Source organism: Cryptococcus neoformans (genome assembly GCF_000091045.1).
Source record: "Cryptococcus neoformans var. neoformans JEC21 chromosome 2 sequence".
In the NCBI taxonomy this organism is placed as follows: domain Eukaryota; kingdom Fungi; phylum Basidiomycota; class Tremellomycetes; order Tremellales; family Cryptococcaceae; genus Cryptococcus; species Cryptococcus deneoformans.
In genome coordinates, this window is record NC_006684.1 from 434,432 (window position 1) to 460,288 (window position 25,857).

General features: G+C 47.2%; 10 protein-coding genes and 1 pseudogene across 11 annotated transcripts; 6 read left to right on the forward strand and 5 right to left on the reverse strand.

Annotated features, from left to right (window-relative positions):
- Positions 1-9: 9 nt before the first annotated feature.
- On the forward strand, positions 10-3,911 carry CNB01450 (conserved hypothetical protein). The gene is made up of 7 exons (XM_568819.2): positions 10-368; positions 423-748; positions 804-1,875; positions 1,925-2,118; positions 2,318-2,353; positions 2,552-3,535; positions 3,587-3,911. Exons 1-7 carry the CDS (start codon positions 19-21, stop codon positions 3,850-3,852), a joined length of 3,228 nt encoding a protein of 1,075 aa, XP_568819.1. The 5' UTR covers positions 10-18; the 3' UTR covers positions 3,853-3,911.
- Positions 3,852-5,216, reverse strand: CNB01460 (1-(5-phosphoribosyl)-5-[(5- phosphoribosylamino)methylideneamino]imidazole-4- carboxamide isomerase, putative). The gene is made up of 7 exons (XM_568820.2): positions 4,925-5,216; positions 4,678-4,867; positions 4,520-4,623; positions 4,386-4,462; positions 4,232-4,330; positions 3,973-4,162; positions 3,852-3,912 (listed from the first exon to the last, which is right to left on the reverse strand). Exons 1-7 carry the CDS (start codon positions 5,053-5,055, stop codon positions 3,873-3,875), a joined length of 831 nt encoding a protein of 276 aa, XP_568820.1. The 5' UTR covers positions 5,056-5,216; the 3' UTR covers positions 3,852-3,872.
- A 96-nt stretch (positions 5,217-5,312) lies between these two features.
- CNB01470 (hypothetical protein) lies at positions 5,313-6,490 on the forward strand. Its single transcript, XM_024656476.1, has 3 exons — positions 5,313-5,775; positions 5,836-6,116; positions 6,168-6,490. The coding sequence occupies exons 1-3, from the start codon at positions 5,354-5,356 to the stop codon at positions 6,377-6,379; spliced, it is 915 nt and encodes a 304-aa protein (XP_024512129.1). The 5' UTR covers positions 5,313-5,353; the 3' UTR covers positions 6,380-6,490.
- Positions 6,491-7,082: 592 nt separating this feature from the next.
- On the forward strand, positions 7,083-13,096 carry CNB01480 (UDP-glucose:glycoprotein glucosyltransferase, putative). Its single transcript, XM_024656477.1, has 23 exons — positions 7,083-7,276; positions 7,324-7,686; positions 7,742-8,154; positions 8,208-8,433; positions 8,483-8,726; positions 8,777-8,972; positions 9,021-9,097; positions 9,146-9,460; positions 9,508-9,691; positions 9,744-10,273; positions 10,330-10,466; positions 10,517-10,654; positions 10,708-10,807; positions 10,864-10,991; positions 11,051-11,614; positions 11,667-11,835; positions 11,886-11,912; positions 11,964-12,073; positions 12,124-12,357; positions 12,414-12,462; positions 12,511-12,685; positions 12,736-12,761; positions 12,813-13,096. Exons 1-23 carry the CDS (start codon positions 7,155-7,157, stop codon positions 13,032-13,034), a joined length of 4,749 nt encoding a protein of 1,582 aa, XP_024512130.1. The 5' UTR covers positions 7,083-7,154; the 3' UTR covers positions 13,035-13,096.
- CNB01490 lies at positions 10,337-13,014 on the reverse strand (annotated as a pseudogene).
- A 118-nt stretch (positions 13,097-13,214) lies between the features above and the next one.
- CNB01500 (hypothetical protein) lies at positions 13,215-14,428 on the forward strand. 2 transcript variants are annotated; one of them, XM_024658940.1, is made up of 5 exons: positions 13,215-13,412; positions 13,467-13,728; positions 13,785-14,059; positions 14,126-14,324; positions 14,395-14,428. In XM_024658940.1, exons 1-4 carry the CDS (start codon positions 13,253-13,255, stop codon positions 14,305-14,307), a joined length of 879 nt encoding a protein of 292 aa, XP_024514204.1. In that variant the 5' UTR covers positions 13,215-13,252; the 3' UTR covers positions 14,308-14,324; positions 14,395-14,428. The 2 variants fall into 2 exon arrangements, with proteins under 2 accessions (XP_024514204.1, XP_024512222.1); XM_024656478.1 differs by having other exon boundaries at positions 13,215-13,400.
- Positions 14,429-14,823: 395 nt separating this feature from the next.
- Positions 14,824-15,952, forward strand: CNB01510 (hypothetical protein). Its single transcript, XM_024656479.1, has 4 exons — positions 14,824-15,333; positions 15,407-15,483; positions 15,547-15,658; positions 15,727-15,952. Exons 1-4 carry the CDS (start codon positions 15,058-15,060, stop codon positions 15,799-15,801), a joined length of 540 nt encoding a protein of 179 aa, XP_024512131.1. The 5' UTR covers positions 14,824-15,057; the 3' UTR covers positions 15,802-15,952.
- On the reverse strand, positions 15,897-17,281 carry CNB01520 (t-SNARE, putative). Its single transcript, XM_024656480.1, has 8 exons — positions 17,207-17,281; positions 16,939-17,077; positions 16,795-16,885; positions 16,574-16,731; positions 16,458-16,520; positions 16,250-16,395; positions 16,039-16,193; positions 15,897-15,987 (listed from the first exon to the last, which is right to left on the reverse strand). The coding sequence occupies exons 1-8, from the start codon at positions 17,265-17,267 to the stop codon at positions 15,976-15,978; spliced, it is 825 nt and encodes a 274-aa protein (XP_024512132.1). The 5' UTR covers positions 17,268-17,281; the 3' UTR covers positions 15,897-15,975.
- A 116-nt stretch (positions 17,282-17,397) lies between these two features.
- On the forward strand, positions 17,398-18,579 carry CNB01530 (conserved hypothetical protein). The gene is made up of 6 exons (XM_024656481.1): positions 17,398-17,446; positions 17,504-17,677; positions 17,721-17,773; positions 17,831-17,923; positions 17,976-18,156; positions 18,208-18,579. The coding sequence occupies exons 1-6, from the start codon at positions 17,427-17,429 to the stop codon at positions 18,233-18,235; spliced, it is 549 nt and encodes a 182-aa protein (XP_024512223.1). The 5' UTR covers positions 17,398-17,426; the 3' UTR covers positions 18,236-18,579.
- CNB01540 (hypothetical protein) lies at positions 18,234-21,184 on the reverse strand. Its single transcript, XM_024656482.1, has 9 exons — positions 20,487-21,184; positions 20,211-20,440; positions 20,032-20,151; positions 19,910-19,981; positions 19,772-19,852; positions 19,281-19,714; positions 18,798-19,226; positions 18,483-18,744; positions 18,234-18,425 (listed from the first exon to the last, which is right to left on the reverse strand). The coding sequence occupies exons 1-9, from the start codon at positions 21,121-21,123 to the stop codon at positions 18,309-18,311; spliced, it is 2,382 nt and encodes a 793-aa protein (XP_024512227.1). The 5' UTR covers positions 21,124-21,184; the 3' UTR covers positions 18,234-18,308.
- Positions 21,185-21,798: 614 nt separating this feature from the next.
- CNB01550 (ATP dependent DNA helicase, putative) lies at positions 21,799-25,732 on the reverse strand. The gene is made up of 17 exons (XM_024656483.1): positions 25,597-25,732; positions 25,442-25,538; positions 25,285-25,387; positions 24,921-25,236; positions 24,842-24,865; positions 24,741-24,794; positions 24,404-24,700; positions 24,206-24,355; positions 24,094-24,154; positions 23,981-24,046; positions 23,800-23,930; positions 23,627-23,749; positions 22,728-23,571; positions 22,573-22,679; positions 22,399-22,520; positions 22,271-22,350; positions 21,799-22,210 (listed from the first exon to the last, which is right to left on the reverse strand). Exons 1-17 carry the CDS (start codon positions 25,660-25,662, stop codon positions 22,038-22,040), a joined length of 2,814 nt encoding a protein of 937 aa, XP_024512133.1. The 5' UTR covers positions 25,663-25,732; the 3' UTR covers positions 21,799-22,037.
- Between the last annotated feature and the right edge of the window lie 125 nt (positions 25,733-25,857).

A 25,857-nucleotide genomic window follows, 5' to 3' on the forward strand; every position in this document is an offset into this window, starting at 1 on the left:
TTCTTTCAATTTGCCATAATGGCTGAAAATTCGCAAATAAAGCCTCGTCCGGTAAGACATAGGCATAGGAACAGAATAGCCACCGAGGGCGATGTCTCTTCCTCCCGTTCAAAAGGCAAAGAGCGTGCCGTTGACGTTAACGGGGACGTAACCCTTGTTGACGGAGCAAAGGCTGGTAAGAAGAGGAGAAAAAGGCAGGCACCCAATGGATTGCCATCTTTGCCTACAGATGACTCAGTGGGGGGACAGGGTGAGTCATCGACTTGCCGAGCGCCTCGGCGAAGAGATGATAGTGAGCACTGGGACCATATACCGGTCGCCCAAAATGAGTTCACTCGTGTCCCACCAGTCTGGTCCAAAGACGGCAGGTGAGTTGCCTCATCGTTACTCTGTGAGGAACTTCAGTCTGATGGTTGAGTAAGGTTTTATTTTTCTGTGGTTCACACCTCTATCCACATCCACTCTTCCACCTCACCAAGTTTTCCCCGTCTCTCCACTCTCTCTTCAACCCACCCCAGGGGTCACTCTAAACCCATAACCTCCCTTCAGTTGTCCCCCATAAATCCCTTTCAGATTGTAAGCTCTTCGTTGGATGGTACTATCAAGATCTGGGATTGGGTGGCTGGCAGGTTAATCAGAACTATTGATTTTCATGAACCTCAATCCAAAGTGGACCATGTGGCCTTTGGTCAGGTTGTTGGGAAATGGTGGCTTTTTGCTGCTGTAACCCATGCCAAGCAATCAAATTGTGAGTAAAAGTCAAGGCCCGACGATTTTTGGTACCTTCTGACACAGAAAAACAGCAGGGCAAAAGTTGGCTTATAGACTGTTGAGGACTCCTCTCGGCGGTAACTCCAATCCTATACTTCTTGGGAAGTTGTCCAACCGTCCTGTATCTCTCATTATGTCTCCTCGATCCACCTATCTCGTTGCTCTTGCTGCGAACAAGGCCTATACCTATCGTATGCCGACTCCCCCTTTCAAATCCTCTGATCCATGGGAGGATCGACCGACTTGTGTCAAGTTTGTGTCTGACCAGCCTTTCACTTGCGGTGCGTTTTGTCCAGAGAAAACTCTTGCGACTGCTACGGAAGAAGATTGGTTCGCCACCGGTGATCAAAAGGGTGTCATCAGGCTCTGGCACGGTCTGACTCAGGCTTTCCGACAAGTCGACGCTGCTGCTTCATTGGCTTTGGGCGGTGTTGTTGGCTCTAATCAAGGCCCTGAAACCGAAAAGCGATTGCCTACCACGTCGCTCCACTGGCACGCTCACGCTGTGTCCGCCATCGCGTTTACACCTTCTGGATCACAACTTCTTTCCGTTGGCGAAGAATCCGTGCTCGTTCAATGGCATCTTGCCTCGGGCAGAAGGGAGTATATCCCTCGACTCGGTGGACGTCCGATTGTCAGCCTTGCTGTCAGAAAGGCTACCGCCGCTGGAGAAGAAGAGTGGTGGATGGCGCTCGCCGACGGTTCTGTTGTGCGAGTAGGAGCTTCTTCCAACCGAGTCGCCAGTGTCGGTCAGGGTATTCGCCTAGACCCTTTGCGCCCGTCTTCTTCTGATACTCCCTATCCTCTCTCCGTTCACCCTTCCACTGGCTCACTAGTTGTCCCTTCCTCTCACCCTTCTACCATTCAGTTCATTGACCCTATCGCGTCTACTGTGCTTTTCGACCTCGAGGTTGTACCCTCTAATAGGGTAAGCAGAAGAGAGGAAAAAGAGCATGAGCCTGTCAAGGTGGAGAAAGTTGCCTTTTCAGATGAACAAGACGGCAAGTCGATATGGATGGCTACGATGGAAGGTCGAGAAGGTGATGAAGGTGAAGGTGGTGGGAGAGTTAAGAATTTGAAGATGTGGAAGTGGATGGATGATAGGTTAGTGTATAATTGTATTGGACTGCGCATGTTGCTTACATTTCACCAGATACCTTGTAAACACTCAGTTCCCTCGTCCTCACGGTACATCGGATATCAGCTCTGTCACTTTTTCGCCTACGCCTTCTGCCCCCGGTACCTCCTCGAACCCCGTTTCCACCCCTGATCCGTATCTCCTGACTACTTCAACCGATGGTGTTGCCAAGATCTGGCATGTCCGACAGTCGGGAAAGAGTGAGCAAGGTAAGCAGTCGTTCACGTTTCTAACTCATGTCTCTTTCTTCTCGGATGAGAACTTCTTATACATTACTGTCATCCTTATTCGTACTCCTTTTTCATCGGAGGAATGTGGCGACTTCATTCTGCAATCCTGATCCTTTTCCATTCCCGCTCAATCCATTACTGTTTGCGTGATGAGATTCAAGCTGACAATTGTCCACAGGCAAAGTTTCCGCCAAGAAGCCTATAATCGTAGAACGTGAGTATTTTACCTTCTGTCTCTCTTTTGGATTCCGGCCGTGCGATTCCTATGATGAGCAACTTTTTTCAAGCTCAACAGTCCTACTATTACTGAGGATACCCCTCTTCTTCTTTATCTCTGAGGATGTTTGCACGGCCTCTTTCATGTCAACTTTCATGTTATCATATCACCGACAGTAGCTGACAGAGATAAAAGTTTACTGGTCATGTCGCTCGACCTTCAATTACCGCAACCTTCCTATCCGAGCATCTGCCTTCTCACCTGATGTTTCCATTCTTGCTCTCTCTCACGGCTCTGTCGTCACTCTTTGGGATGTTAGCAGCAACATTTTGCTTAAGGTGCTTGACAATGGACTTATCTCGGATATAATGACCATCGGGTTCATTGGCAAGGAAGGCAGGTGGTTGGTTGGAACTGGAAAAGGGAGAGGGGTGGCAGTGTGGGATCTTCTCTCTTGTGAAGTTGCTTGGTCATCGCCTAGCCTTGCCGCCGATAACCTCATTACTTCTTCTACTGCCTCATATTTTATCTCTGCCTCCAACGCACCATCAAGCACAACACTTCGAGTGTTTGCCCCCGATTCTCCTGCTCCCCTCCGAACTATCTCTATCGATACCAAAGTCACTCAGATTGTCTCCTTGTCCCAGTCGTCTGCGTCGGAGTCATCTTCGTCTCTACATTTCATCGGTATTGCACCCTCGGGTGAGATCTATCGCTTTGGTGATATCGCGGCTGCTCTTGTGCCAGAGTCGGCCAACAGTGTCCGCCAAGCACAAGCCAAGGAGGGTCTTTCCATTTGGCAGGAGATGTTCGGCAAAGGTGCTTTCCTCGAAGAGCCCGAAACTGAGGAGCCCATTACCGCCACCGCTTCTGCTCTACAGCAACGTGTATCTGACAAGTCAGGTCGACCTGCCGACATCTTTGAAGGTCCTAGTCATACCATGCCCCCTACTGGCTTGTTGTTTGACGCGTTCATGGATGAATTATTGCACGGTAACACAGCTGCGAAAGATGAAAGAAAGGTGAAGGAAGTCACTAGGGATGAGGCTGTAGTGTATGAAATGGAGGTTGACGACTCTGGTGCTGAGGAGACCAGTGCCGGCGAAATCAAGGGCAGGGCTGTTGAAGATGGAGAGATCAGGGAACTCGAAGCTTTCTTCAAGGACTTGTTATCGTCTAGTATGTCTGATTGCTTCTTTGTTCCATTTCATTCGCTGATATCTTGTTCAGTTCCCCGAGCGCCCCTTACACCTGCTAGTAGAAAGCCTGACACACTTCGCAATCGTTTGCCTTCTCACCTCACGAACCATACTCCTGCTCGGTCCGTGGCGACTCCACTCCAAAGCCGAAAGGCGAACGGTGACGCATCTCGTGGTCGAGCGTCTCTGTTAGCTGGTGGTAATCATGTAGACGAGTCGGACATTGGTACTCCAGGAAGTGTCACCGCATCAGGAAACAAGAAGGGTAAAAAAAGAAAGGCGCCGAGAGAAGAGTAGATTATTATAGTAGATGTGCATTAGCATGTGTCTGAATCTATGCAAGTTGTACATTTTAGGCTGTCCTTGTTGGTGTTCTGCGTTATCACTGCTTTCTGTATAAACTACATTTAGACTGACTGCTCCTTGGCTTCTTTGTCGGCCTTGACCAAATCCGTAAATTTGACACCCTTGCCTCCAAATATGTCAAGTGATGAGCCAAAAGTAAGGTCAACTTTGCCGTTTGATAACCGGTCAACAAGGGCTAGGTCGGAGATATCTTTGGCACCGCCAGCGTATGTACAGGGGATGCTTACCCACTCGCCAAGCCCTTGCAATATGTAAGCATTGACAAAGACGCAAAGATGCACAACTTGTATCAACTCCCATGCGGACTTACGGGTGACAAGTTCTTCATCGATGCCTTGACATAATCCTTCAACGTCGGCAGCGTGGATGAGCAATTCAGAGCAATATCGCTCTACAAGCTGTATACTCTCTGCAAGATAGGTCAGGTACAATGTCGACGGATGAGTCGTACAAAAAGGATCCACCCTTAGTGACGGCCATATCTGTAAGAGTCTTCCACCCGTTCATAGCTACAACCCAGCCGTTTTCTCGTTTACGACAGCTATAAAAGCAATCAAGTCAGTCCAAAGACTTCTCCCCACGTTGTTATACTTTGTACCTAATGTCAACAACAAGCTTGTCCTTGCCAGCCTGGTTTGCCAGGCGTTTTAACCTATCCTCATCAAACTTGCCGTTGGGAAACAAGTAACTTGTCACAATCACCTGGAATTCGGTGAGTCACAGTCTCGACCCTACCATTAGAAGCAGCAGACTAACCTTAGAGGCACCATTATTTAGCCATTCCTGGGCATTGGTTTCCGTTATCCCACCACCGACTTGCATACCATTTCTCCAAGCGCTGACTGCTTCCTTCGCAGCCTCGTCATTTCCTGGACCAAGCTTGATTATATGTCCTCCAACAAGGTCGTTAGTCTTGTACAGGTCGGCAAAGTAGGAAGGAGGGTGGCTAAAATAGGCATAAGATTAGTCAACCCGTACAGCTTTTATTTTGCAAAGGACATACGTAGCAACGAAGTTCTCGGTGGGTCCAGCGCCAGACTGAGACGTGAGATCAAGGGTGCCGCCCACAATTTGTTTGACGACGCCTTGGTGGAGATCGATACAAGGTCGGAATTGGGAATGCCTTCTGGACATTTTTAGGAGGCGGGTGGTTCCTCAATAACACACAAAGGAAATGGTAGGAAAAGAAGATGTCCGTCGAACGAGCAATGGGGCTCATCAGCCTGAAGAGGTTTATTTGAGCCCAATTTTGTGCAGTTCTTTGCTTTTATTGGGAGTAAATAATCAGGGACAAGAGCCTTGTCAATTGTAGCCCAAAAAGACTGGATATTTACGCCCAGTCGCAATTATTGTATCGCGCCCGATTCTTTTTTTCGAACATTTCCGAGAACACCTTTTACGTCAAAAGCAACGCCATTGACCACTTACAAAAATGGAAAGAACAGCTATCCTCGCTCTCAGGAGCACGCTAAACCCTTCCAACACCCTCCGATCTCGCCCTACCCTCTGCTTCCTCCAGCTCTCCTCCCGCAGAGCGAGCACGACCTCCACCCCTCGACCTCCCACCACCACTGGCAGTCATCCTGCTCTACAACGGCGTGGCCCTACACTCCAACCTCGATTACCATCAGCCACCAACTGGCCATGGCGTCAGATCCCATCTTCTTCTCCTGATGTGACTGTCCTTGAACGAACTGTCTTCGCCCGACCTTCTGATTTTAGTCCACCCTTGTTGTTGTTCGCTGCCGGCGTCTGGGGTCTGTTTGTGATCTCGTGGTATGCTCTCCCAGACCCTCCCAAAAGAGAGTTGACAGAAGAGGAAAAGGTAAAGATTGAAGCCGAGTATGCTGGAGCGTGAGTCGTTTCGCCTTCTCGTAAAAGCAAAAAAAAAAAAAAGCTCAAGGCTTTGAATAGTGGTTTCTGGTTACAGCTGGGTAACCGTGTATCAGGCTCTGTATACTCTTCGGCCCAGCCTATTCTCATGGGAGGTGTCTCCTTGATACTCGCTGGTTTCCTAATTGCATCTTCTACGATTGCCACGAGGATTACAATGGTACAGATGCGACCTGTAAACGGGTCAGGTGAAGGTAAAAGGTTCTTGAAGTTGACAACAGTGGCGCACGAGATGGTCAAGGGGATGGTTAAACCAAGAGAGATCAGAATGGAGGATTGCAGCGTTTATTTCCCTAGTGCTGGTAAGTGGCCCCACAGACAGTGTATATTATTTGAAGGCTCATATGACGTAGAACGTGCGACCACTGTCCGTCTGCGCGTGCTCAAACCCGATGGCCGACCTTTCAAGTACACTCTTGACCGATTTCCTTACAATCTTGACTTCAGAGAGATTAAGGAAGACTATAAGGTAGTTGATAAGGAAATTGTCCTCTCAATACCTAGATTGCAACAGACTTTTGGCGCCATTCTCAAAGGGAAACCCGATTATGCCAAGGCAGCGTAATAATAAATCATGATCTCATCAATGCATATTTACACTCGTCAAACTACTGATGTTGTTACGTTCTTTGAGGAGACGAGGTACGAGAGCAAGCAGAGTGTCGTATTTTTGAGCGTGTATTGAGAGGATGAAGCAAACTATACATGGCATATGGCTTAACATTCCCCGAACACAATGGAACAGGAAAAGGCCAAGTTACTTGAGAAATATCTGTTAACTCGTCGAACCAGAGGAAAGTCGGCTTGAAAAAGATGAGCAAGATGGTTGATAACTTGCCAATAAACGCAGGAGTAAAAGAAGGTTCAGCCGAATTGTTCGTGCGATGGTTGTTTTCGGTGGGATTTTAAACATTTTTGCATGAAACTCAATTCTTTTGAGATTAGGAAGCAAGCTGCCGTGTATCCTCACACCTTCGTTAGAGCCCAGTGAGATAATATAGTCAGAGAAGTTGAACGCATCAGATGAACGAACAAACATAGACCGGGACAAAAACATCTGCGGTTTTGGCAATTAGGAAACTTCTTGTGACTGTTCTAATCGAAGTGGAGGTTCAGTAATATACATTACTGAAAGCAATACAAATGGATAAGTAAACTTTCTAACGTTGTTATTAGTAAATTAAAGCTTCTTAATGGTGATACGCGTCATGTCATGCGTGGAGGCTAGCTACAGTTGGTTTGTTTCGTTTTCGCGACCTTAGCTATGGGCTTATCCATTTCAACTTTGCAGAAACAGGTATACGCATATTAAACCAGACCTGTACAACAGAACGGGCACCATGAGAGCAAACACAGTGGCTCTGGCCCTCGCAGCTTCAGCGCTCGCGGCGTCCGCGTCTCCACCAGTACGCGTAAGTCTCGAGACAAGCTGGGCAGCTCCCCCTTTGGTCCTCGAGATCCTGTAAGTCGTTTCTTATAGCTGAAAACTAGCTGCTTATATCTCTATAGCGAAACTGTGTATGACGAATACCCCTCATCCTACTTCCCGCTCCTTCATCTTTTATCCTCTCTTCCTGCAGACTCTACAGATGAGTCCATATTATCCTCGACGCTGGACCTCATTCAAGCCTATTCGCTTCTTCCTTCGCCATCATCACTATCTACTTTCCACCTTGCCTTGTCCCTGCACTCCACAGCACCTAGAATAGAAGCCGAATACAACTGGTACAACAGCGCCGTAAAGGGACAGGAAAGTAAGTTGGGAGTGGAAGGTTGCGAAGGTTGGGTTGAATGGCGAGGGAAAGGGTTCTGTGATGTTGACGGGTTAAAACGGGACATGGAACTGAGTATTGAGGAAGGAACACATAAAATGTAAGCTGTCTCATGATGGAGGGCGTGTTCGATGATGTCTAATCTAGGCCAATAGAAACCAGAAACCTCTTTCACTTCCTTTCGATCACACTTCTCCGTCGGTCTCTTCCACCTCATCATCTCCTCGGGCCATATTCTACTACGCCCCATTCGCTTCTACTTCCAATGAACTCCTTGGATACCTGGATCACCATGCGTCTCAATATCCAGAGTTCACTTATACCGTCCGTTACCAGCCCCCTTTGTCGGATGAGGCCAAAAAACCTTTGTCTCTCTCAGGATGGGGCGCGGAGATGGCCCTTAAGAAGATGGATTATCTCGTTGTCGATGACCGTGCTACTGGGGAGACCACTTTCCGAGATGAAAGCGATGAGGTGGCTCGGAATGAAAGTAACATATTTGCTCACGTATTTGGGGATGACCCGTGGGGTGATCAAGCAACGCATTTGACAGCAGCAGAGATCAGAGGTTGGTTGATTCTCTTTACATGAGTCCGTACTTAGCTGACGATAACGGAAAAGACATTGGTCTCAAGGCTGCTACTCTTATTATGTCTTCAGATGACCCTATTTCTGCCCTGATTCATCTCTCGCAAGATTTTCCCAAGTATTCGGCTGCCCTCGCTCGTCAAGTTGAGGTACCAGAGGATATCCAATCAAAGGGCAGGACAATTGCTGTCAGAGGAAACGCGAAAGAAGCTATATATATTAATGGTAAGCCATTTGACAGGGATTTGAATCCGTATACGTAAGTAAACTCAGTTTTCGTTTCGATCCATACTGATCACTGCATATAGTCTTCTGAAAGCCCTTCGTGATGAGCGCCAGCTCACGGTTTCCCTCACTTCCTTGGGTCTTACCCCTAAGCAATCCATTGACATACTGGGGGATCCCGTCGTTGGCCAAGGCCAGATTGAAGATGACATGGGAGAAGGTTTGGTAGACGCAAGTGATAGAATCGAGGGTGGCGACGTCATTGTTTACTGGAATGACATTGAGAAAGACAAAAGATATCAAAATTGGCCTATTCATCCTCAGGGGGTAAGCAATTCCCTTTTTTTTATTTTGAGACATGCTGAAGCGCAATACAGTACATGCGCCCTTTGTATCATGGTCAGTTCCATACCGTCAGGCGGAATACATTCAATCTCATTTTCGCCCTGGACCTCTCGCGAATCTCGTCCCTTGAGCTCATTGTCCACTCCATCTCTGCCATGATTCAGAGAGGTTTGCCTATCCGATTTGGTATAGTACCTGTTTTTGAGCCTGAACAGCAAGATGACATCTGTAAGTGCCGTCCTAACTTACATTTATGATTGCTCAAAGGAAAATTAGCTTTTCAGATGGCCAAAGTCTTCTGGTACTCTGTCAAGACCTTTGGAAGAAGCTCAACCCGGGACTTCCTCGCTGCGGTAAGCCTGGTATTTGCCTACGCTATATGTGCTGAACCTTTCAATCAGATCATCGACGCAACTCCGCGCCAGCTCAACAATCCTGCTCCTCAAGTAAATGATGATGTTCTCCGTAAAGGGTATGAAGCCCTTTCCGCGACTTCTAAAAAGGCATCTCTAGCCTTTGATGATGTTTTGACCTCTGAAGATTGGGATCGCCATGTCGAGAAGACTGGGAATTATTTGAAGAGGTTGTTAATTACGAAAAAAGACGCAGAGAATGGCGGTATGTTCATGAACGGGAGGTTTACGCCTAATGCGCCTGCCTGGCCCAACATTGTTACGCAAGAGATGCAATCGCAGCTCGCATTCATCCAAGGACAGGCAAGTAAGGTATTTTGTACCTATCGCAGTTATTGACTTGGACGCAGGTCATGTTGGATGCAATCCCCGAAGACATCTCAACCATGTTCTATGATTTGCCATCCACCTCTAAGAGGAGGAGCAGCCTCGTTATTCCAGTTGGCGACAACAAGCTCAAAGTCTTCAATTTGGTCGATCTCTTTAAAAATGAGGGGATTGAAGGCAAATTGAGCGGAGAGTTTGTCTATCCCGGTGAGCCGTAACGTCTAGGATTTGTGTTTTACTTGCTGATTTAAGAGTGTAGATGGAGAAAGAGGAACGCCGATCAGTATGTGGATTATAGGAGATCTTGATTCCCCTGAAGGTTTGGAGACTGTCAAGAACGGCCTACAGCACCTCCAAACTTCGCAATGTGCTTCCAGGCTCGGCTTCATTCATGTACCCCCGGCACGTAGCCATTCTTCTTGCCCCGCGGGCCAATATTGCTTCTCAACTGTGCTTTACCAGATCCTTTCCCAAAACGCACTCTCTTTGACCAAACCTTCTGATCTCCTGGAGCTCATATCAGATGTCCAGCACTCTATTAAGACAAATTTGGAAAAAGCTGGCGAAATTGAGGTTGGTAACCAAGGGGTGGATGACTGTGGAACGACATTCACATTGTCTCCCGAGGATCAACAGAAGTACTTCGAGGCTAAACCTTTGCACGGTATGACGTTTGGCGGTTGGGCTGCTGGAGATATAGCTGCAGCTAGCGAATTCTGGAAAGCTGGGACGCAAATCTCCGGAAAGCTTGGCATCACGGACGGTGTACACCTGCTTGCTAATGGTCGAGTAAGTAGCAGTATTATTCGTGAGCAATTGCTTTTCTTATGCTGATGCTTTATTAGCTTGTCGGTCCCATCACTCCAGTGACATTCCCGCTTGATGACTTCGAAGCTTTGGAGGTGTACGAACACAGGAAACGTGTCAAGCCTATCATTGATATTCTTAAGACGATGTACGATGATATTGCTGCCTTTGACAGGTATGGATTTTCATAAGCCATTGGAAATGGGATCGTTGACTCTTTCGTAGACCAACATTGGCAAACCTTATCTCCAAAGTCTCTTCTGTAGTCACCTCGGCGTATAAGCCTCTTGATGGTGAGGGAATCTTTGCACCTACCCAATTGACTAGGACGAGGTATTATGAGAGACTTGACGATGGATCCATGTGAGTCACGGTATGCCAGCCTTCAAAGTTAAAGGGTTGACATGTCACGGCAGGTCATTCAAGCTCGGGGATGAGGACATGTCCTTGTTGAAGGTGGCAATTGTTGTGAACCCATTATCCGAGCAAGCTCAAAAGTGGTCACCTCTCATCCAGGTATGTAATATGTAATCCACTGGGGCGTAGAAGTCGTGAAGCTAAATCGACCGTAGACTTTGTCTGAAATGGAGCACGTCTTTGTGTCTGTATATCTAGAGCCTGAGGCGCTAATGGAGGAGGTCAAGTTGAAGAGGTTCTATCGTACTTCTGTACCTTCCAGGTTGACCTTTGATGTCGACGGGTGCGTCAAAAATGATCTTACGGCCCTAACGTGAATGCTTGACTGATGCTCGACTACAGTGCTGCCATAGCTCCTGGTCTGACATTCAACAGCCTTCCTTCCAACCCTATCTATACTCTTGGTCTCGACACTCCGCCGTCCTGGATCGTCTCACCCAGGACTTCACCATATGATCTGGACAATCTTCTCCTCTCCTCCATCTCGTCACCTGTCTCTGTCACCTTCCAGCTCAAGCAACTTTTGATTGAGGGCCACGCTCGAGAGGCAGGCAATATTCCTCCTCGCGGTCTTCAGCTACAGCTCAAAACCCTTGGTGGAGATATCGCTGCCGATACGCAAGTGATGGCTAACCTCGGTTACTTACAATTCCGCGCCACGCCTGGTTACTATACTTTGTCGATCAGACCGGGCAGAGGTGAAGAAGTCTTCAACCTTGAGAGCATTGGTGCTGAGGGTTGGGATAGTCCGTCGGTTGAGGAAGTCGGAGAAGGTGTCGACCTGGGAAGCTTTGATGGACAGACGATATACCCAAGGTTCGCAAGAAAAGAGGGTATGGAGAAAGCCGACGTCCTTCAAGAGTCAGTTGCTGCTCCGGAAGGATTGGCGAAACAAGTTTATTCAAAGTAAGCTCGGCGACTTACAGTACGAGACTGATCATCGCTGATGATGATTTAGGATGAAGTCTATCGTTGGATTGTCAACAAAGGCTACGCCCGCTAAGACTGAGCATGCCGATATTAACATTTTCACTGTTGCGTCTGGTCTTTTGTACGAGCGTTTTGCGTCAATCATGATTCTTAGTGTCATGAAGCACACCAATAGCTCTGTCAAATTTTGGTTTATCGTAAGCTATTCACCTTGATACGAAATAATCGACTTATTGACCTTCGTTAGGAAAACTTCCTTTCCCCAACTTTCATTGTGAGCCATTTCTCTCTTTCCGTCGGCTAAATAACATTAACAGGTGTTCAGGCGTTTATCCCTAAGCTTGCCGAGGAATATGGCTTTCAATACGAGTTCGTGACTTACAAGTGGCCACATTGGCTGCGAGCTCAGACAGAGAAACAACGTATCATTTGGGCGTAAGTATTTTTGTGATTTCCTTCACGCAAGATCTCACACTATCTGTCAGATACAAGATCCTTTTCCTCGATGTCCTTTTCCCCATGTCTCTTGACAAAGTCATCTTTGTGGATGCCGACCAGATTGTTCGTACTGACATGAAGGAGCTAATGGATGTCGATTTGCATGGAAGGGTCTACGGCTATGCGCCTATGGGTAACAGCCGAAAGGAGATGGAAGGTTTCAGATTCTGGAAGAGCGGATATTGGAAGGAAGCGCTGAGAGGAAGACCGTACCATATCAGGTATTGACATCTCGAGTTCTGTTCTTCGAATTATGTACATACTGACTGTTGAATAGTGCTTTGTATGTTGTTGATCTTAAAAAGTTCAGGCAGCTCGCTACGGGAGTAAGTAAAATCTGATTCATTTTACCAGGCAAAGCTAACCAGTTTTAGGATCGACTTCGAGGGCAATACCATGCACTTTCAGCCGATCCTAATTCACTTGCCAACCTGGACCAAGATCTTCCCAATTCAATGCAGGATCAAATCCCTATATGGACATTGGATCAAGACTGGTTGTGGTGCCAAACTTGGTGCAGCGATGAAAGTTTGGCCACGGCGAAGACTAGTATGTCATTGTGCAACCTTTTGAGTGTTGGTACTGATCATATTTGATAGTCGACCTTTGTCAAAACCCTCTTACTGTAAGTAATCTACTCATAAATACCTCGAATAATTGGCTGACCCCTTAACAGAAAGAACCCAAGCTTGTTCGTGCTCGACAGATTCCAGAATGGGACGTCTACGACCAAGAAATTGCCGCGTTCGGTGCTCGGGTGTCAGAGGAGGGTGAAGAAAGCGGAGCTTTGGCTATCAGCGTGGATGATTTGGCGTCAGAAGGCTATGTTTCTGGGGTCGAAGGGAAAGAAGAGGAGACAGAGCGTGAAGCTGAAGGACGTATTGGGGATGAGTTGTGATCTATTATAACTGACTAAATAGACAAATAACACAAAATCAAATGCATTATTTGTTTCTCAGGCACATTGTATTGCATTTCCAGGCACATTATAACCAAAACTCGGCACTCTAGAGATTTGAGTTGCGGAAAGGGCCGTTGGTTCAAGTCGTTTTCTTCGTTGTTTGTGCATTTCCCGGTCTCATCTTCATTCAAAAACAATTTTGAGCCCAAGAAAACATGTTTGGACAGGCTGTCATTAGATTTTATCGCAGGGAATGTTTCATCACTGGCTCAAACGGAAAGACTACTCTTCGACAGGGGACACTGCAGAAAGCGTTCCACTTTGCTTCAAAACGGGCTGCTAAAGTTCCTACTGCTCCTAGAGGTGAACGCTCCTGTATAGGCTATTTTCAAATTATAGCTAATCAATTATCGCTTACCATACAAACAGGCCCACCAGCACCACCTTCCAACACTCGTTCTACAGTCGCTCTTACCTCTCCTTGGCCCTGGCGACCCATAACCCCCTCGTCAAGACTCCCGGCGCACACCATTTTGGAAGAGCGAGTCATATATGCAAGACCGCTTTCCTTTTCCCCTAGAAGACATTTGTTCTTGGGATGTACTCTGGCTGGATGCGGTGTCATGTTTTGGATGATGCCTGACAAGCCGAGAATGGCTGATTGGTTCAGCGAAGACGTAGGACTGTTCAGGTGAGTAGCGTTTAGCTGGAGGTCAAAGAATTCTCAATTGACTTATGGACTTGTAGGAGGATACTTGGCACTATCAATAACTACCTTTTCCTCGATCTTCCTCCTTTCCTTGCTCTTGCTGGTACCACTCTGGTCGCCTATAGAATCTTTTTCGCAACAGGTCGACGAGTGACCAGATTATCTCAAATTCGAACGAGGAGTGATGGTGTGCAGGACATTCAGACTAAGACTACCTTGAGGCTTCAAACAGGTAAACAAGACTTATGGGGCAAGAATTCCGGAGTCAGAGATCTGGATATTGCAGACCTCAGGGTGGAGGCAGTACCAGGCCGTAAGTGTCGCTGTCTGGTTACGAATTCTCTGGTGCGGTTGCTAAGATATTTTAATTTCAATTTAGGGGCTGGCAAGGGTTACCTCTCTTTAACGCTTCGCCCAGAAGCAATTAAACACAAATGGATCGAGCGCAGGCCTTATTACATGGATTTTAGAAACTCTAGATTTGTAGCGGAGACGGATCAGGAAGTCGTCATGTCGTTGAATAGGGTTGAACATGTTTTCGGTAAGGTGCAGGGGGCGTGATGACGAAGAAGTACCTGGTAAGTTTGGGGACCATCTCAAAACTGCAAATGTCGAGAGCTGCATCTGTGATGCTGACATATGTCAAAGATTTCATCCCCGAATACTCATATATCACATTCGATGCATTGCACTATTGCATAGTCATAGTCTGGTAATGATCGGCTGGGGGAATTGGAGCTAGAAACCATATAAATCACCGCCTCCGGGCAGAAGCTTTCACCTTTTTGCTCGCCGTTTTTGAGCAATACGCCCACACTTCTTGATCAATAAGCAATGCGGCATTCTGCAATGTTCACAAGAAGTGCACTGCCCGCAGGTAGGTATCAGGCAGCCAGAAGGACAGGCACAATGCTTTCACCATAAATGACAGTAAAGTGTATTCGTGAAAAGTATCGAGTATGGGCAGATTACGTACATACGGCACGCCGAAGACGCCTGCCTCCACTTCCATCATCCATCGCCGAAAGTAAATACGTATGTTCGTCGACCGAGCGGACGGAATGCTCGCTGTTCGTCAAAAAAGGAGCCTTTTCCAAACCAGTGCTCAGCTCTTATTTTAGCTACTCATGACCGGTCAACATACGGTTCCGACCGGTGCTGTGAGCTGATACTCTGAAGCTGATTTGGAGTGTGCAGGACACGTCGTCCCAATTCGTTAGGCAATGGTGGGTCACATGCGTACACCGCATGGAGGAAATGCATAGCCACAACAGGCATCAGTGACAATCACGGTTGGCCAACTATGAGGAAATGTATAAGAGTCGTCCACACTTGGTCGACCTGATTCCCCGTCCTCTGTATTACATACAATTCTCCACTACCCCTCGAGTTGAAAAACCTTACTCCTCCACAATAATGAAGATCTTCAGCACTTTGAGAATCATCTCTACCTTCCTTGTCGTCCTCTCCGCCTCTGTATCCGCAAAAGTGTATCACGTCTCCGTGCCCGATAAGGCTTCGCCTGGAGAAATTATCACAGCAATTCTTTCATCATCCAGCTACATCCAAAACTGGGATGATTTTGGCGTAAGTTCTCTTGTCTGCCTTCTTGTCAACAGATCAGCTAGTGCTAAGTATTTTATTATTATTAATAAAACAGGTTATTTGGGGTCTAGTGCGCGAAGGACAAGAATGCGATGGATGTATAGGTCAAGAGATTGGGTATCAAAACCTCTAGTTCGTGTCATATTTTCTTACGCTGACTGGGGTTCTAAAGAGCTCATGAATATTTTTTTGTAGTAAAGATCCAAGTTACCCCACCCAGCCTGGCAATGTTTCGCTCCAGGTCACCATTCCGAACATTACCACGGGCTCATACACTTTTGTAGCCGCGGTTCCCCATCTTGTAGGAGTGCGTTGTACCTCACGTAATGATCAAAAGAAAAACGGCCAAGATAATGATGCTAATGGTGATTACAGGCTTCTGGGGAGACAGGAATCAACTACTTCACGCAAGCTATTGAGCTCGTGTCCAGTGCTAAAATCAGGGTCTAGTTGGGTAGACCATGTGAAAGCGTGTAAGCGTCAGCCAGTTGATACGTCTGATAATGGAGTATTGTAATAAGCCTCGCAACTAATCGTCAGATGTGCCCGATACATAATGCATGTAATAACCTAAAATTTGTAAAACCTATACAAAATGAACAACAAATAACCTAAAGACAAGCCTTATGACAAAATCTGTAATGCTATCATCAGCACGTGTAACAAAAGCCACATGGAATCACTTACAGCAAGGAGAATAACGGCGCCCACTATAACAAGGATGAGCAACAAGCAGGCCATCCTTTTCCCAGCCTTTCGCTGATACTCATGGGCCGTTGTAAGTTCTTCAGCAGCAGAAGAACTATCGCGAGCAACAGAGATGACGTTACTTTCGATATTGTCTTGGTGTAGTGTCAGTATAGACGTTCGAAACCCCCACAATCCAATGAAAACCTACCGATAAGACCACCCTGTTCTACGACCATTGTACCTAGATCGCGGAAGATGTCGTTCAACTCGTGGATACCTGATTCAATCTCTCGTATTTCAGCCTCTCGCTCTGCAATCAAGGTCTCTTGGAATTCCAACTCTTGCGCAGATACGCTGCAAGCGGGGGTCAGCTTGTTGCGATCATAACAAGGGTGTCTGATGGGGACAGAACTCACTGGTGAACTTGCTGCTGAGTTTGCACCTGCTCTAGTTCTACGGAACTTCTTGACTCATCATATCTACCTTGTTCGTCAGTCAAAGTCCTTTAATAAAGGGCACAAATTGGATGTACGCTTCTTCGTTTTCTTCTACCAATCTGTCCACCTTTCTCTTTTGGTTCTCTACGTAGAGCCTCTGTTTCTCCGCGGATAATCTCTGCACTCGTTGAAAGGCGGTTATGGCGTTAGTGAACTCTTTGGAAAGCTTAGTTTGTATTGGTTTACGGGTGGCCTACGAATGATACGGTAGGTTAGTGAGTGCGGGAACAGTGCGTAAAAGTGCTCAAACACTCACGAGTTCTCCTCCAGCAGGGTAAGCCGCAAGCTTCTTAACATCCAGACTCGAGTTTTTGACCATATCCCGAGTCGCTTCCGTCAAATTATGTCTGGGGGCAGTAGAAGTGAGTCACAAGCCACTCCGTTATTGCAATATGCTTACAAGCTTGTTCGAAGGTTATCACCATCTGCGTTCCCGCCCAACTTGTCCACCAACCTCTGGATACCCTGTACATTGGATTGAATCTTGAAAACCTGGATAGAGACAGAGTCCTTGAGAGCTATGAATGTGGCGTCTTGGTCTGTATTTGATAGCGTGATTGAGTGAGCAAATGGGATCGAAGGATGGCATCAAGTAGGCGAACGGACAGGGCACGGGATGAAGGGAGATGTCAGTCTTGAGAGTATGCATGGATGAGCGACCGACGTACCAGGTGCACCACCTCTCAAGAGCGGCTCAGCCTGGCCCCTCTCCAAGTCGTTGAAGCTCATGTCGATATGTCGTTGAAATCGGGTAGATGATGAAAAGGAGAAAGTGGACCGATGATGTGGCGGCGATAAAGGGGGAGCTCCGTCCTCAGCCGTTCGTTGAAGACGGAGGTTTGTTATGGTCCTCGTTCACCTTGCCTTTTCTTCGGTGGCCGCTACGAGATGGAATCCATTTCCCGCCCGTATGTGTCTGCCTTGTGGGCCACGATATGCATATTCACCACTGACACACCTGGCAGAACCCTCACAGCGCACGCAACCTCCCTCATCTGCGCAGACACTGACCTCCGCGGACCCATCTCCGTCGGGCCCAACGTCATTATCCACCCTCGCGCTACCATCTACGCTGCTGCCGGGCCAATCATGTTAGGGGAAGGGTGTATCGTAGAGGAGGGGTGTATCATAGTGAACAGGTGCGTCTGTCGTTCGGGGAGCTCTAGCTGACATGTGATACAGGAAGAAGGACACAATGAAGATAGGAGAGAACAACCACTTTATGGTAGGCTGCCGTACGTTTTATCCTTTCGACCTAATATATTTGGATAATAACCTGATCGGAAGAGCAGGAATAGAGTCGCCATCCATAGGTAACAACAATATCTTCCAACCGAAGAGTACGGCGTCTGGAGGTGTCATCGTGACGGACAACTGTATTATCAGTCCGTCTTGCGTGGTTGGTTGCGGGAAGAAGGCTGATAATAACGATTACAGGCGCAGGCACTATTCTCTTACCGTCTCCTACCGGTACCGATCAAGAACCAGAAACGCTTCCTCCTTACACTGTCATATATGGTGCAGATTCTTCAAGACGGACATGGGATGGGAGCGGGCACGTCGCTGAGATGGCGCTAAGGAGTAAGCAGGCAGAGTATCTGAGGGAGATAATGCCAAAGTATGTTTACAATGATGTCTCGCCTGTGGATTGTATTATTAACGAGTATAGATTCAATCGTTTACGCCCTACAACATAGACGGAGATGTAGCATATGCATTTTATGCGATACCGATACCCAGTATGGTGGTTGTGACAAGGCAAAGTGCTATTTACTGTACAGAGGGGGAAGGCCTTGAAGAAGCTATTTCAGGTGTGACGTCCCTAGATATACTGGATAATTGTCGCCAAAATTGTGACGGGATCCCATCCGTTGCAGAGCTCTCAATCTATAGCGTGGTTGTCAGTTTTGGATTGACAATGATCTGCGGGTCAAAATGACGCACCTCAGAATAAGCAATCGTCCTGCCATTCAACTCTGTAGCCTTCACACTTCTGATCACAACCCCTTCCTCAATTTGGGTTACCTCTTCAATGTACTCGTCCGCCTCCAAGTAATACACTACACCATCTATCTCTAATGAAATTGGAGGTTGCGGTGACGAAGATTCGGTGGAAGCTTGAGAAATGTTGAAGAACGAACTGATTGCTATGGGAATGTCGGTAAAGGGTAGAGGAGCACTGGCGATTAATTGGACGTCCGTTGGTCTGCAATTTCGGTTAGCTCCTAGTTGATAACCTGCATATTTCTTGCAGCTTACCTATCAGGAAGGAAAAGATCGACTTCGTTAAGAATACCCATTTCGCTCTTAAGCTTATCTTCCACCGTAGAAGGTTCACCCTCTTGATCGGTCACTTCTTGATTTGCAGCTTCAACTGGCTCAGACACCTCTTCGATCACTTCTTGCTTTGCAGCTTCAGCCGCCTCAGACACCTCTTCGATCACTTCTTGCTCTACACTCTCCATTGCCTTCACTTCTGTCTCGAACTCCACGCCTTCACCTATTGCAGTCTTTTCTAGATGATCCACAAGTTTGGCAAATCGATCCTGCCACCGTATTTGAAGGGTGTAATCAAATTTGAGATAGCGGGATTCATTAGTGGAGGATGAAGGGTGTGAGCGGTAGCGTAATCGATGAAGTTTGGTAGGAGGGTTGAAAGGCGGGTGTTGGACCATGACAGGTGTAAGACTAGTACAGAGTTCAGCATAGATTCGCTCCGGTTAAGCTGTAGTGATTACACACCTAGGAGAGAAGATGAATCTCCTGGACTGATCCTCTCGTACCCATCGCTCAAGGTTCTCCACCTGCCATTGCCCAGGTAACGGTGAATCCCACAAGGCATTCTTCCCATCTTGTGTCACTACAGGAAGAAGTAAATGACCAAATTTGGCAACCAGCTTTCCTCTGTTCTGTACGAGCTCTTCGATTACCACCTTCAACCGCCCCTTTTCACCCCTCTCGCTGCTGGATAGAGGATAGGAAACCAATCGATCTTCCATCTTTTCAGCCATTTGCTCGGTTGCTCTAGAGCTAGGGCTTCCATCCCACTTCTTCACTTTTTCCAAACGGCAAAAGTGGCTGCCAATAGTGGTGGCAGAGAGATCCCATGGGAGAGGCTCGGTGTTTGAAGGGAAAAAGGGATAGAGGCCGTATGTGTCCTGTCGAGGATCAAGAACCTGACATATATTAGTAAAAAAAAACAAAAAACGGGTAGGGAGATATGGACGACTTACTGAGGCTGGGTTATGTGAAAGAAAGTGAGCTACAGCCGGGCGGACGTTTTGCAAAGGTCGATGACGAGGCAAAACACTTGTCTATATCACAGTGATTAGCCTCTTGATGTGAGAGATTTAGGATACTGGTTTCCTTACTCTGAGAGCTGCCACTCCCAACATGCGTTTGGATGCCTCTGCTGCGTCTTCGCTTAGGGCGGTTGCTCGGTACTTCAAACTGTTATTAGTACAATTTCATGGCCCAATTTAGAGTTACATACCATGCCCTCTGCTGTGAGCTCCACATAGGCTCCAGCGGCGTTGGAGATTGTTTGGAGGAGCCCAACAGTGGCTTCCAGACCCAGTACGTCATCTCTAGAAAACTCAATTGTCACGATAGACTATTTACACCTATCAGCACCTCACAGTTATAACCACAATGTGACAGGATGAAGCTTACCTTGCGCCTTTCGTCCAACACTTCTCGTAAAGTGTTACAACTCTCATTTCTACCCTTCGCAACCAAGACCATTCGGTTCTCATCGCCTGGTTGAGATGTCTGAAAGGGAGATTGGGGAGCTTCACTGGCGCGCATTACGGACAGTTGGAGGTTCTCGTATTGAGCAAACCGTTGAATGAGAGCATTATCGCGCAGAAAAAGGAACAGCTCGGAAGATGAAAGTTCATACACTGTAAAAACAACGTTAGGAGTCATATTAAGCAGTCCTTGACATACCTTCAGTTTTGGGAGGCGGTTCCCTTGGTTCATCCCTCGGTTCAACCCAATCCCAAGTACTCATTATTCTCTTGATGACGGCTGCCTTACTGACACCTTTTCCCCCAACGTAGTTTAACCCCAGTTCGCGTGCAAATGATTTGAGTTGTTTCGTCAAGAATGCAGTATGGATAGAGTCGTAAAGTCGTTTGTATAACCGAGGGTAATCAGGGTGCCAAGGTTTGAGAGGCGGTTCAGTAGGTTGCTTAGACAAAAGATCATCCAGAGTTGGAGAAGGGTTGGGAGATGAAGTTACTGGTGTTTGTAGAAAATCAGACCAATATTTAGCGTCGGATGATGGAGGTAACTGTGGAGGTGTGTTTGAAGAGCCATCCTTCAGTGCATCTGCTAACCGCTTGGCATTGGCGATGATTTGACGGCGAGCGAAGTTTGATTTATGACCCTTGTGCGCAATTGCATTTCCTACCTTTCCCGGTGACTGGGGTCCGTCGGACCGAAGGGATACGGACATATGCCGACGAGACGAGGCAGAACTGGATTCGGCATAAGGGAGATCGTTCTCGGGTTGAAGGGTCCCATGAGGAAAATTTCGAGTGAGGCGAAGGACAGAGCGCCTGGAATAACGTATTGCAAGCATCTACGGCTGCAGTGCGTTTGTTTTGAGAGCGAGTTGCGGAGAGCGGTGAATAGATGGATTGCTACATTCAAGGATTGAACGAATGTGAGGTCAAATTTCGGGAATCACATGTTTAAAGTAATGATGTCATGGCTTTTCATTCATTACTATGTTCCAAATAAAGAGAAACGAAAAAGAGCCACAACGAAGGGGGGCCAAAGACTCTGACGGACAACTGACGGAAGATGTAACCCTCGTTTACTGATTTAAAGAGACAAAGAGACGGCAATGTCACCAATCGTAGATGCGCTCGCCTTGTCGCCGGGCATTACAAACCCCAAAGCTATGCCGGTCTTCGCATCCACCTTTCCGGCATCTCCCAATGCTCCTCAAATACCTTCCAACAAACAACAAACCACCAGCACTACTGCAATAACATCCAACCCCTCAGTAACATCGCATACGACATTTTCGATGCCTGGAGTCCATTATTCATTACCTAATGGACGGTATTTTAAACCCCCATTTCCCTTCGGAATTACTACATGCACTGCGCGCCTCTTACAAGCAATCGATCTCGCATGCCATCAATCGAAGTTTTGGGCCCAAAAAGTACATAACTTCAGTAATTCACCGATGATCATCCTGGCATAGCGCGGCTACAAATCGAGCAATCCTTATCAGTCTCCGCTCCCTAGTCATTTCCCGATTATCCCATGCCTTGGGTCCTCAATCAAATTTCATAAATCTCAAACGAATAACAACAATCGAGTTGTAAGGTACGGAGATGATCTTGATGAATAAACAATTATCCCCTTTTTAGAGGAAGAAAATGACTACTACAATGATGTATCTAAATGTTTGTTGTTCACTAGCCAATACAGGTTATATAACTTATGGAATTATGCAAATACAACCGACTTTCTCACACGAATCTATTCGGATGGCTCCGGCTTCCATGTTCTCATATACTTCTCCAAACTTTTCAGATGACCCACTTCCGGACTCCCATCATCAAACAAGTCAATATCGCCCTGAGCTATTGCATCAACGACCTCAGAGCTACGGAGAGCTTTAGCTGCCTTCCTAAATTCTGTTATTCGACGCTCTGTTTAGACGTTAGTATTTGTCTCCGCTGCGAGATGGCTCCGGCATCAAAGACACGAACCGAAGCCTAATGGGTCTTCTCGTGATATTGCAGCAAAGTCTCGTTCTATCGCTCTTGCAACATCTTGTAAAACTGTGACCCTGGAGGCAATTCAGCAAGGAACCTCGGATCAAAGAAAAGAATTTTACCGCTTGCTTCCTCTCTCCAATCTTCCCCAGGAATTCAATACCGTTCTTGCCAAATCACCGTGGCCTAACGAATCCTTGAGGGAATTGGATATTTCCAAAACCGCATTATCTCGTGCCGATTTCTGCTGAGATCAATAAGTCACTGTTACATTGCCCGCTGGAAGGGACACGCACAGTAAGAAGGTCACATCGAACTTTAGTAGGGGATTTCAATATCGGAGGTTTGAAAGCCTTGTCGGATGCTGAAGACGCCTTTCTGAATCTCGCCGCAGGCGGTGCCGCTGAGACTGCGTTAGTCTGCAATCATTCGAAAAAATAAGGTGACATACCATTATAACAAGCGTATGGTCCTTCTCCTCTGACCGGCTTGACGCTGTTCAGCATTCTTTCCGCCTTGATTCTTTGCTCTCTCGTCAACTTCAGTTCCGAAGCAGTGCCTTCTTCTGAGTCTTGGACAAATTTCACATTATCGGGTAGCCGTGCGTTGGAAGAAAAGATCGGCCTTTCTCTTTCTCTAGCCATAGCCTCCTGCCGCTCTTTCTCTTTCCTCAGCCTGACCTTCTCCATCTCTCTTTCTCGTTCTTTTTCAATCTCTTCAAATTCCATACTGGAAGTGGGCGAGCTCGATAACATTGATCCCTGACCCGCTCGGCGACGCTTATTTGCCAGCGATTGCGGCTCAGGTTCCCCGCCAGTTTCGATATGTATAATCTCCCTGACTCGTATCGGCTGTGCAACACGTTCCGAAGACAAGTCACGCACAAGTACTGGCGTGCGTGACAAGGGCACACTGGGCGGTTTGGAAGACATACTGGAAGGAATGGTATTGGATGATTGCACATGACTATTGGTGGACGAGACGAGAGGTGTGTTTTGGTGGTTTCCAGCGTGAGATCCGCTGGATCTGGGATCGGCGATTTGAAAGATGGGAGGGGCAGTGCCTGCTAGGCCTTCCTCAAATATATCGGGATCAGGACCGTGGAGGTCTAGAAATTCATCATGATGTTCATCTGTATCCGTATCGTCGCCCTCTCGAGGATCAAAAAGGGGCTCGGGTTTGGGATCTTGGTCAGGGATAGGCGTCGGCTCCCTTCCAGCAATGGCAGATGCGACTGGAATGGCATCTGTGAGGTGCATTGCTGCCTTTCGAACCTTTGCGTTGTCTTTACAAATCTATATCCGGTCTTTATAAGCTCCAACATTTGTCTAGCATTAATCCAGCACTTACGTCGCACATGGATTGACAATATGCAGCTTTAATTTCGGGATCCTTGTCATCAATCTTCTCTCCAAAGTAGCTGCAGATGCCAACATGCCGGCATCTCCCCAAGCTTTCCATATAATGTTGCAACTAACACAGGACAGTCAGCATGGAACCAGCTCCATAAAAGATTTGCTTACAGCTTTGAAACTATTGAGAGTCTGGGAAGATGTTTCGGCACAGGCGTCTCCAGACTTGAAGCGAGCAATCCGTTTCTGCTTGGCATCTTCTTGCTCTAATAACCATCTCAGGTACTTGGCATCTTCCCGAGCTATAGCGCTGTTGAATAACTGTGTTCAACCGTTCTTTGCGAGAGCTTACAGTAGTACAAGATACAATGGGAGATGTGGCCATCCCGCCCCGCTCTCCCCGTTTCTTGATAATAGCCTAGTGGCATACGTCAGAATCTCGCAATCAGGCGTAAAATACTTTACCTTCAAAAGTTTTGGGCATTTGATAATGTATAACGTATCTTACATTCGCTTGGTCGATACCCTATTAGAGACGTGAGTATGCGCCTGCAACATATAAGCAGCGAAAACTGACCATTCCAAACGCGATTGTGGCGACGATACATTCTATGGAGCCGTCCTTCCATCCGGCAAGCGCTTGGTCCTTGACTGTCTGTGAAAGGTTTTTGTAATAGGGCATAGCCTTTATTCGACGATTACTTAGAAATCCTGCTACTTCTTCGCACTGCTCATATTCAGTATCTGTGGTACGTCTGCATGATGGAAAACTCACAGCAGCTGTTGTGCGACAGTACACGATGCCAGTAACGCAGATTCTGAAGATACCGTTCTCCCGATTTCTTTTCGCGGCTTCTGGTCGATACTTCTCGATGAAATCGACGATATCATCCAGAGGATTCTTCTGTACTTCCATTTCTTCTTTCTCAATACTACCTCGCCCTTGATATCGGATCTCGTAGAACAGATTCCGACGATTGAACGGCATAACCCATTGACCGTAACCTTTGCGAATTCGGAGAGTCTGAATGATATCGTGGCGGACTTCTTTCGTTGCCGATGCAGTGAGAGCCTGTGAAGGGTTAGCCTCCTAAAGATCACCGGGGACTTACAGTGATCGGGATGTCATAATACCGCTCGCGGAATTTCCCAAGCTCACGATATTTCTGTGGTGCATCAGTTGCTATTTGCACGAGAGATACTTGTCACTGACGCCTCGGAAACTCGTGCCCCATTCCTGCGCACATTTCTTAGCAGCCACTCTGGTTCACTGGGTCTCAAATCTGACTTACTGTGATGACGTGTGCCTCATCCACAACAAGCCTTGCAACCTGTTTTTGCGCATAAGCTGTATCAAAAGTCGATCTGTGCTTATCGCTCAACAGCATCTCGGGTGTGACGTACAACAGCCGAATTTCCGGATGGCCCATTCTCATTTGCCGCCGCACTTCGTTATGTTCAGCTAATGTTGTGTATTCATTCAGTTGTACTGCTTTGATGCCTCGACTGGTGAGGTCTTTGACTTGGTCGCTCATGAGTGCTTTCAAAGGCGATACGACGATGGTAACGCCGTGCTCGATAGTAATTGCTGGTAACTGAAAACACAATCTACGCCGAGTCAATGACAGTTCGATTGAATTCGTGCAGTTGACTTACGATTTACCTAGACCTGTGGGCGCTACGACAATCAAGTCGCATCCTCTCAAAGCGTCTGTGCAGATTTCCAGCTGAGGATGTCTAAAATCGTTATATCCCCAGTCTAACGTTACGTTAAGATTCAGGTTGCGCAGGGATGCCAAAGGTTAAGACCCACGATGCTTTAAATTCCTCTGCAATGCGGAGGGTGTCTCCTGAGGAGACATTGTTCTTCTCCATTCTCGCTTCGTTGGTCGAAAGTTGTTCCTTGCAAACTGAATGACAAGCTATCAGCAGCGTGGAATGATGAGGCACCGACTAAGGATGACATACCTGGGTAGAGTTTACAAGGTTTGTATATGGCCTTTCTGCCGGAGTAGAGGAGGGAAAGGCGAGCATAGCTGCTCATTGCACGATGGATATGGCTTGTATGAAGGAACCCACAATTTCGTTTGACGTTGCCACCTGCTGGTAAACTGTAACGCGCGAAAAGGTGCAGTCGCGTCAACCAAACAAAAGTGGAGGTTATAGGCATGCGAGCGTTAGGCGTGGCAAAACCCTTTTCTCACATTTTCAATTAGGCACCCGACTTGA

Bases quoted from the DNA above. Each gene is read 5' to 3' on its own strand.
- CNB01450 (XM_568819.2), top strand. From the start codon at position 19: ATGGCTGAAAATTCGCAAATAAAGCCTCGTCCGGTAAGACATAGGCAT. The intron at 369-422 runs GTGAGTTGCCTC...TGGTTGAGTAAG, and splicing joins GTCTGGTCCAAAGACGGCAG to GTTTTATTTTTCTGTGGTTC. The intron at 2,119-2,317 runs GTAAGCAGTCGT...AATTGTCCACAG, and splicing joins GTCGGGAAAGAGTGAGCAAG to GCAAAGTTTCCGCCAAGAAG.
- CNB01460 (XM_568820.2), bottom strand. From the start codon at position 5,055: ATGTCCAGAAGGCATTCCCAATTCCGACCTTGTATCGATCTCCACCAA. The intron at 4,331-4,385 runs GTGGATCCTTTT...CCTATCTTGCAG, and splicing joins AGATATGGCCGTCACTAAGG to AGAGTATACAGCTTGTAGAG. The intron at 3,913-3,972 runs GTCAGTCTAAAT...CAACAAGGACAG, and splicing joins GACAAAGAAGCCAAGGAGCA to CCTAAAATGTACAACTTGCA.
- CNB01470 (XM_024656476.1), top strand. From the start codon at position 5,354: ATGGAAAGAACAGCTATCCTCGCTCTCAGGAGCACGCTAAACCCTTCC. The intron at 5,776-5,835 runs GTGAGTCGTTTC...GGCTTTGAATAG, and splicing joins GAAGCCGAGTATGCTGGAGC to TGGTTTCTGGTTACAGCTGG. The intron at 6,117-6,167 runs GTAAGTGGCCCC...CATATGACGTAG, and splicing joins CGTTTATTTCCCTAGTGCTG to AACGTGCGACCACTGTCCGT.
- CNB01480 (XM_024656477.1), top strand. From the start codon at position 7,155: ATGAGAGCAAACACAGTGGCTCTGGCCCTCGCAGCTTCAGCGCTCGCG. The intron at 9,098-9,145 runs GTAAGCCTGGTA...CCTTTCAATCAG, and splicing joins CCCGGGACTTCCTCGCTGCG to ATCATCGACGCAACTCCGCG. The intron at 9,692-9,743 runs GTGAGCCGTAAC...TTAAGAGTGTAG, and splicing joins CGGAGAGTTTGTCTATCCCG to ATGGAGAAAGAGGAACGCCG.
- CNB01500 (XM_024658940.1), top strand. From the start codon at position 13,253: ATGTTTGGACAGGCTGTCATTAGATTTTATCGCAGGGAATGTTTCATC. The intron at 13,413-13,466 runs GTATAGGCTATT...CCATACAAACAG, and splicing joins TCCTAGAGGTGAACGCTCCT to GCCCACCAGCACCACCTTCC. The intron at 14,060-14,125 runs GTAAGTGTCGCT...ATTTCAATTTAG, and splicing joins GGTGGAGGCAGTACCAGGCC to GGGCTGGCAAGGGTTACCTC.
- CNB01510 (XM_024656479.1), top strand. From the start codon at position 15,058: ATGTATAAGAGTCGTCCACACTTGGTCGACCTGATTCCCCGTCCTCTG. The intron at 15,484-15,546 runs GTTCGTGTCATA...ATTTTTTTGTAG, and splicing joins ATTGGGTATCAAAACCTCTA to TAAAGATCCAAGTTACCCCA. The intron at 15,659-15,726 runs GTGCGTTGTACC...TGGTGATTACAG, and splicing joins CGGTTCCCCATCTTGTAGGA to GCTTCTGGGGAGACAGGAAT.
- CNB01520 (XM_024656480.1), bottom strand. From the start codon at position 17,267: ATGAGCTTCAACGACTTGGAGAGGGGCCAGGCTGAGCCGCTCTTGAGA. The intron at 16,732-16,794 runs GTGAGTGTTTGA...TATCATTCGTAG, and splicing joins ACCCTGCTGGAGGAGAACTC to GCCACCCGTAAACCAATACA. The intron at 16,396-16,457 runs GTGAGTTCTGTC...CCCCGCTTGCAG, and splicing joins ACTCAGCAGCAAGTTCACCA to CGTATCTGCGCAAGAGTTGG.
- CNB01530 (XM_024656481.1), top strand. From the start codon at position 17,427: ATGGAATCCATTTCCCGCCC. The intron at 17,447-17,503 runs GTATGTGTCTGC...CACACCTGGCAG, and splicing joins ATGGAATCCATTTCCCGCCC to AACCCTCACAGCGCACGCAA. The intron at 17,924-17,975 runs GTCCGTCTTGCG...TAACGATTACAG, and splicing joins GACGGACAACTGTATTATCA to GCGCAGGCACTATTCTCTTA.
- CNB01540 (XM_024656482.1), bottom strand. From the start codon at position 21,123: ATGCTTGCAATACGTTATTCCAGGCGCTCTGTCCTTCGCCTCACTCGA. The intron at 19,982-20,031 runs GTATGTAACTCT...AACAGTTTGAAG, and splicing joins AGCTCACAGCAGAGGGCATG to TACCGAGCAACCGCCCTAAG. The intron at 19,715-19,771 runs GTAAGTCGTCCA...AATATATGTCAG, and splicing joins TTTCACATAACCCAGCCTCA to GTTCTTGATCCTCGACAGGA.
- CNB01550 (XM_024656483.1), bottom strand. From the start codon at position 25,662: ATGCTCGCCTTTCCCTCCTCTACTCCGGCAGAAAGGCCATATACAAAC. The intron at 24,155-24,205 runs GTCAGTTTTCGC...CGTCTCTAATAG, and splicing joins CCACAATCGCGTTTGGAATG to GGTATCGACCAAGCGAATGT. The intron at 22,211-22,270 runs GTTCGTGTCTTT...ACGTCTAAACAG, and splicing joins AGAAGACCCATTAGGCTTCG to AGCGTCGAATAACAGAATTT.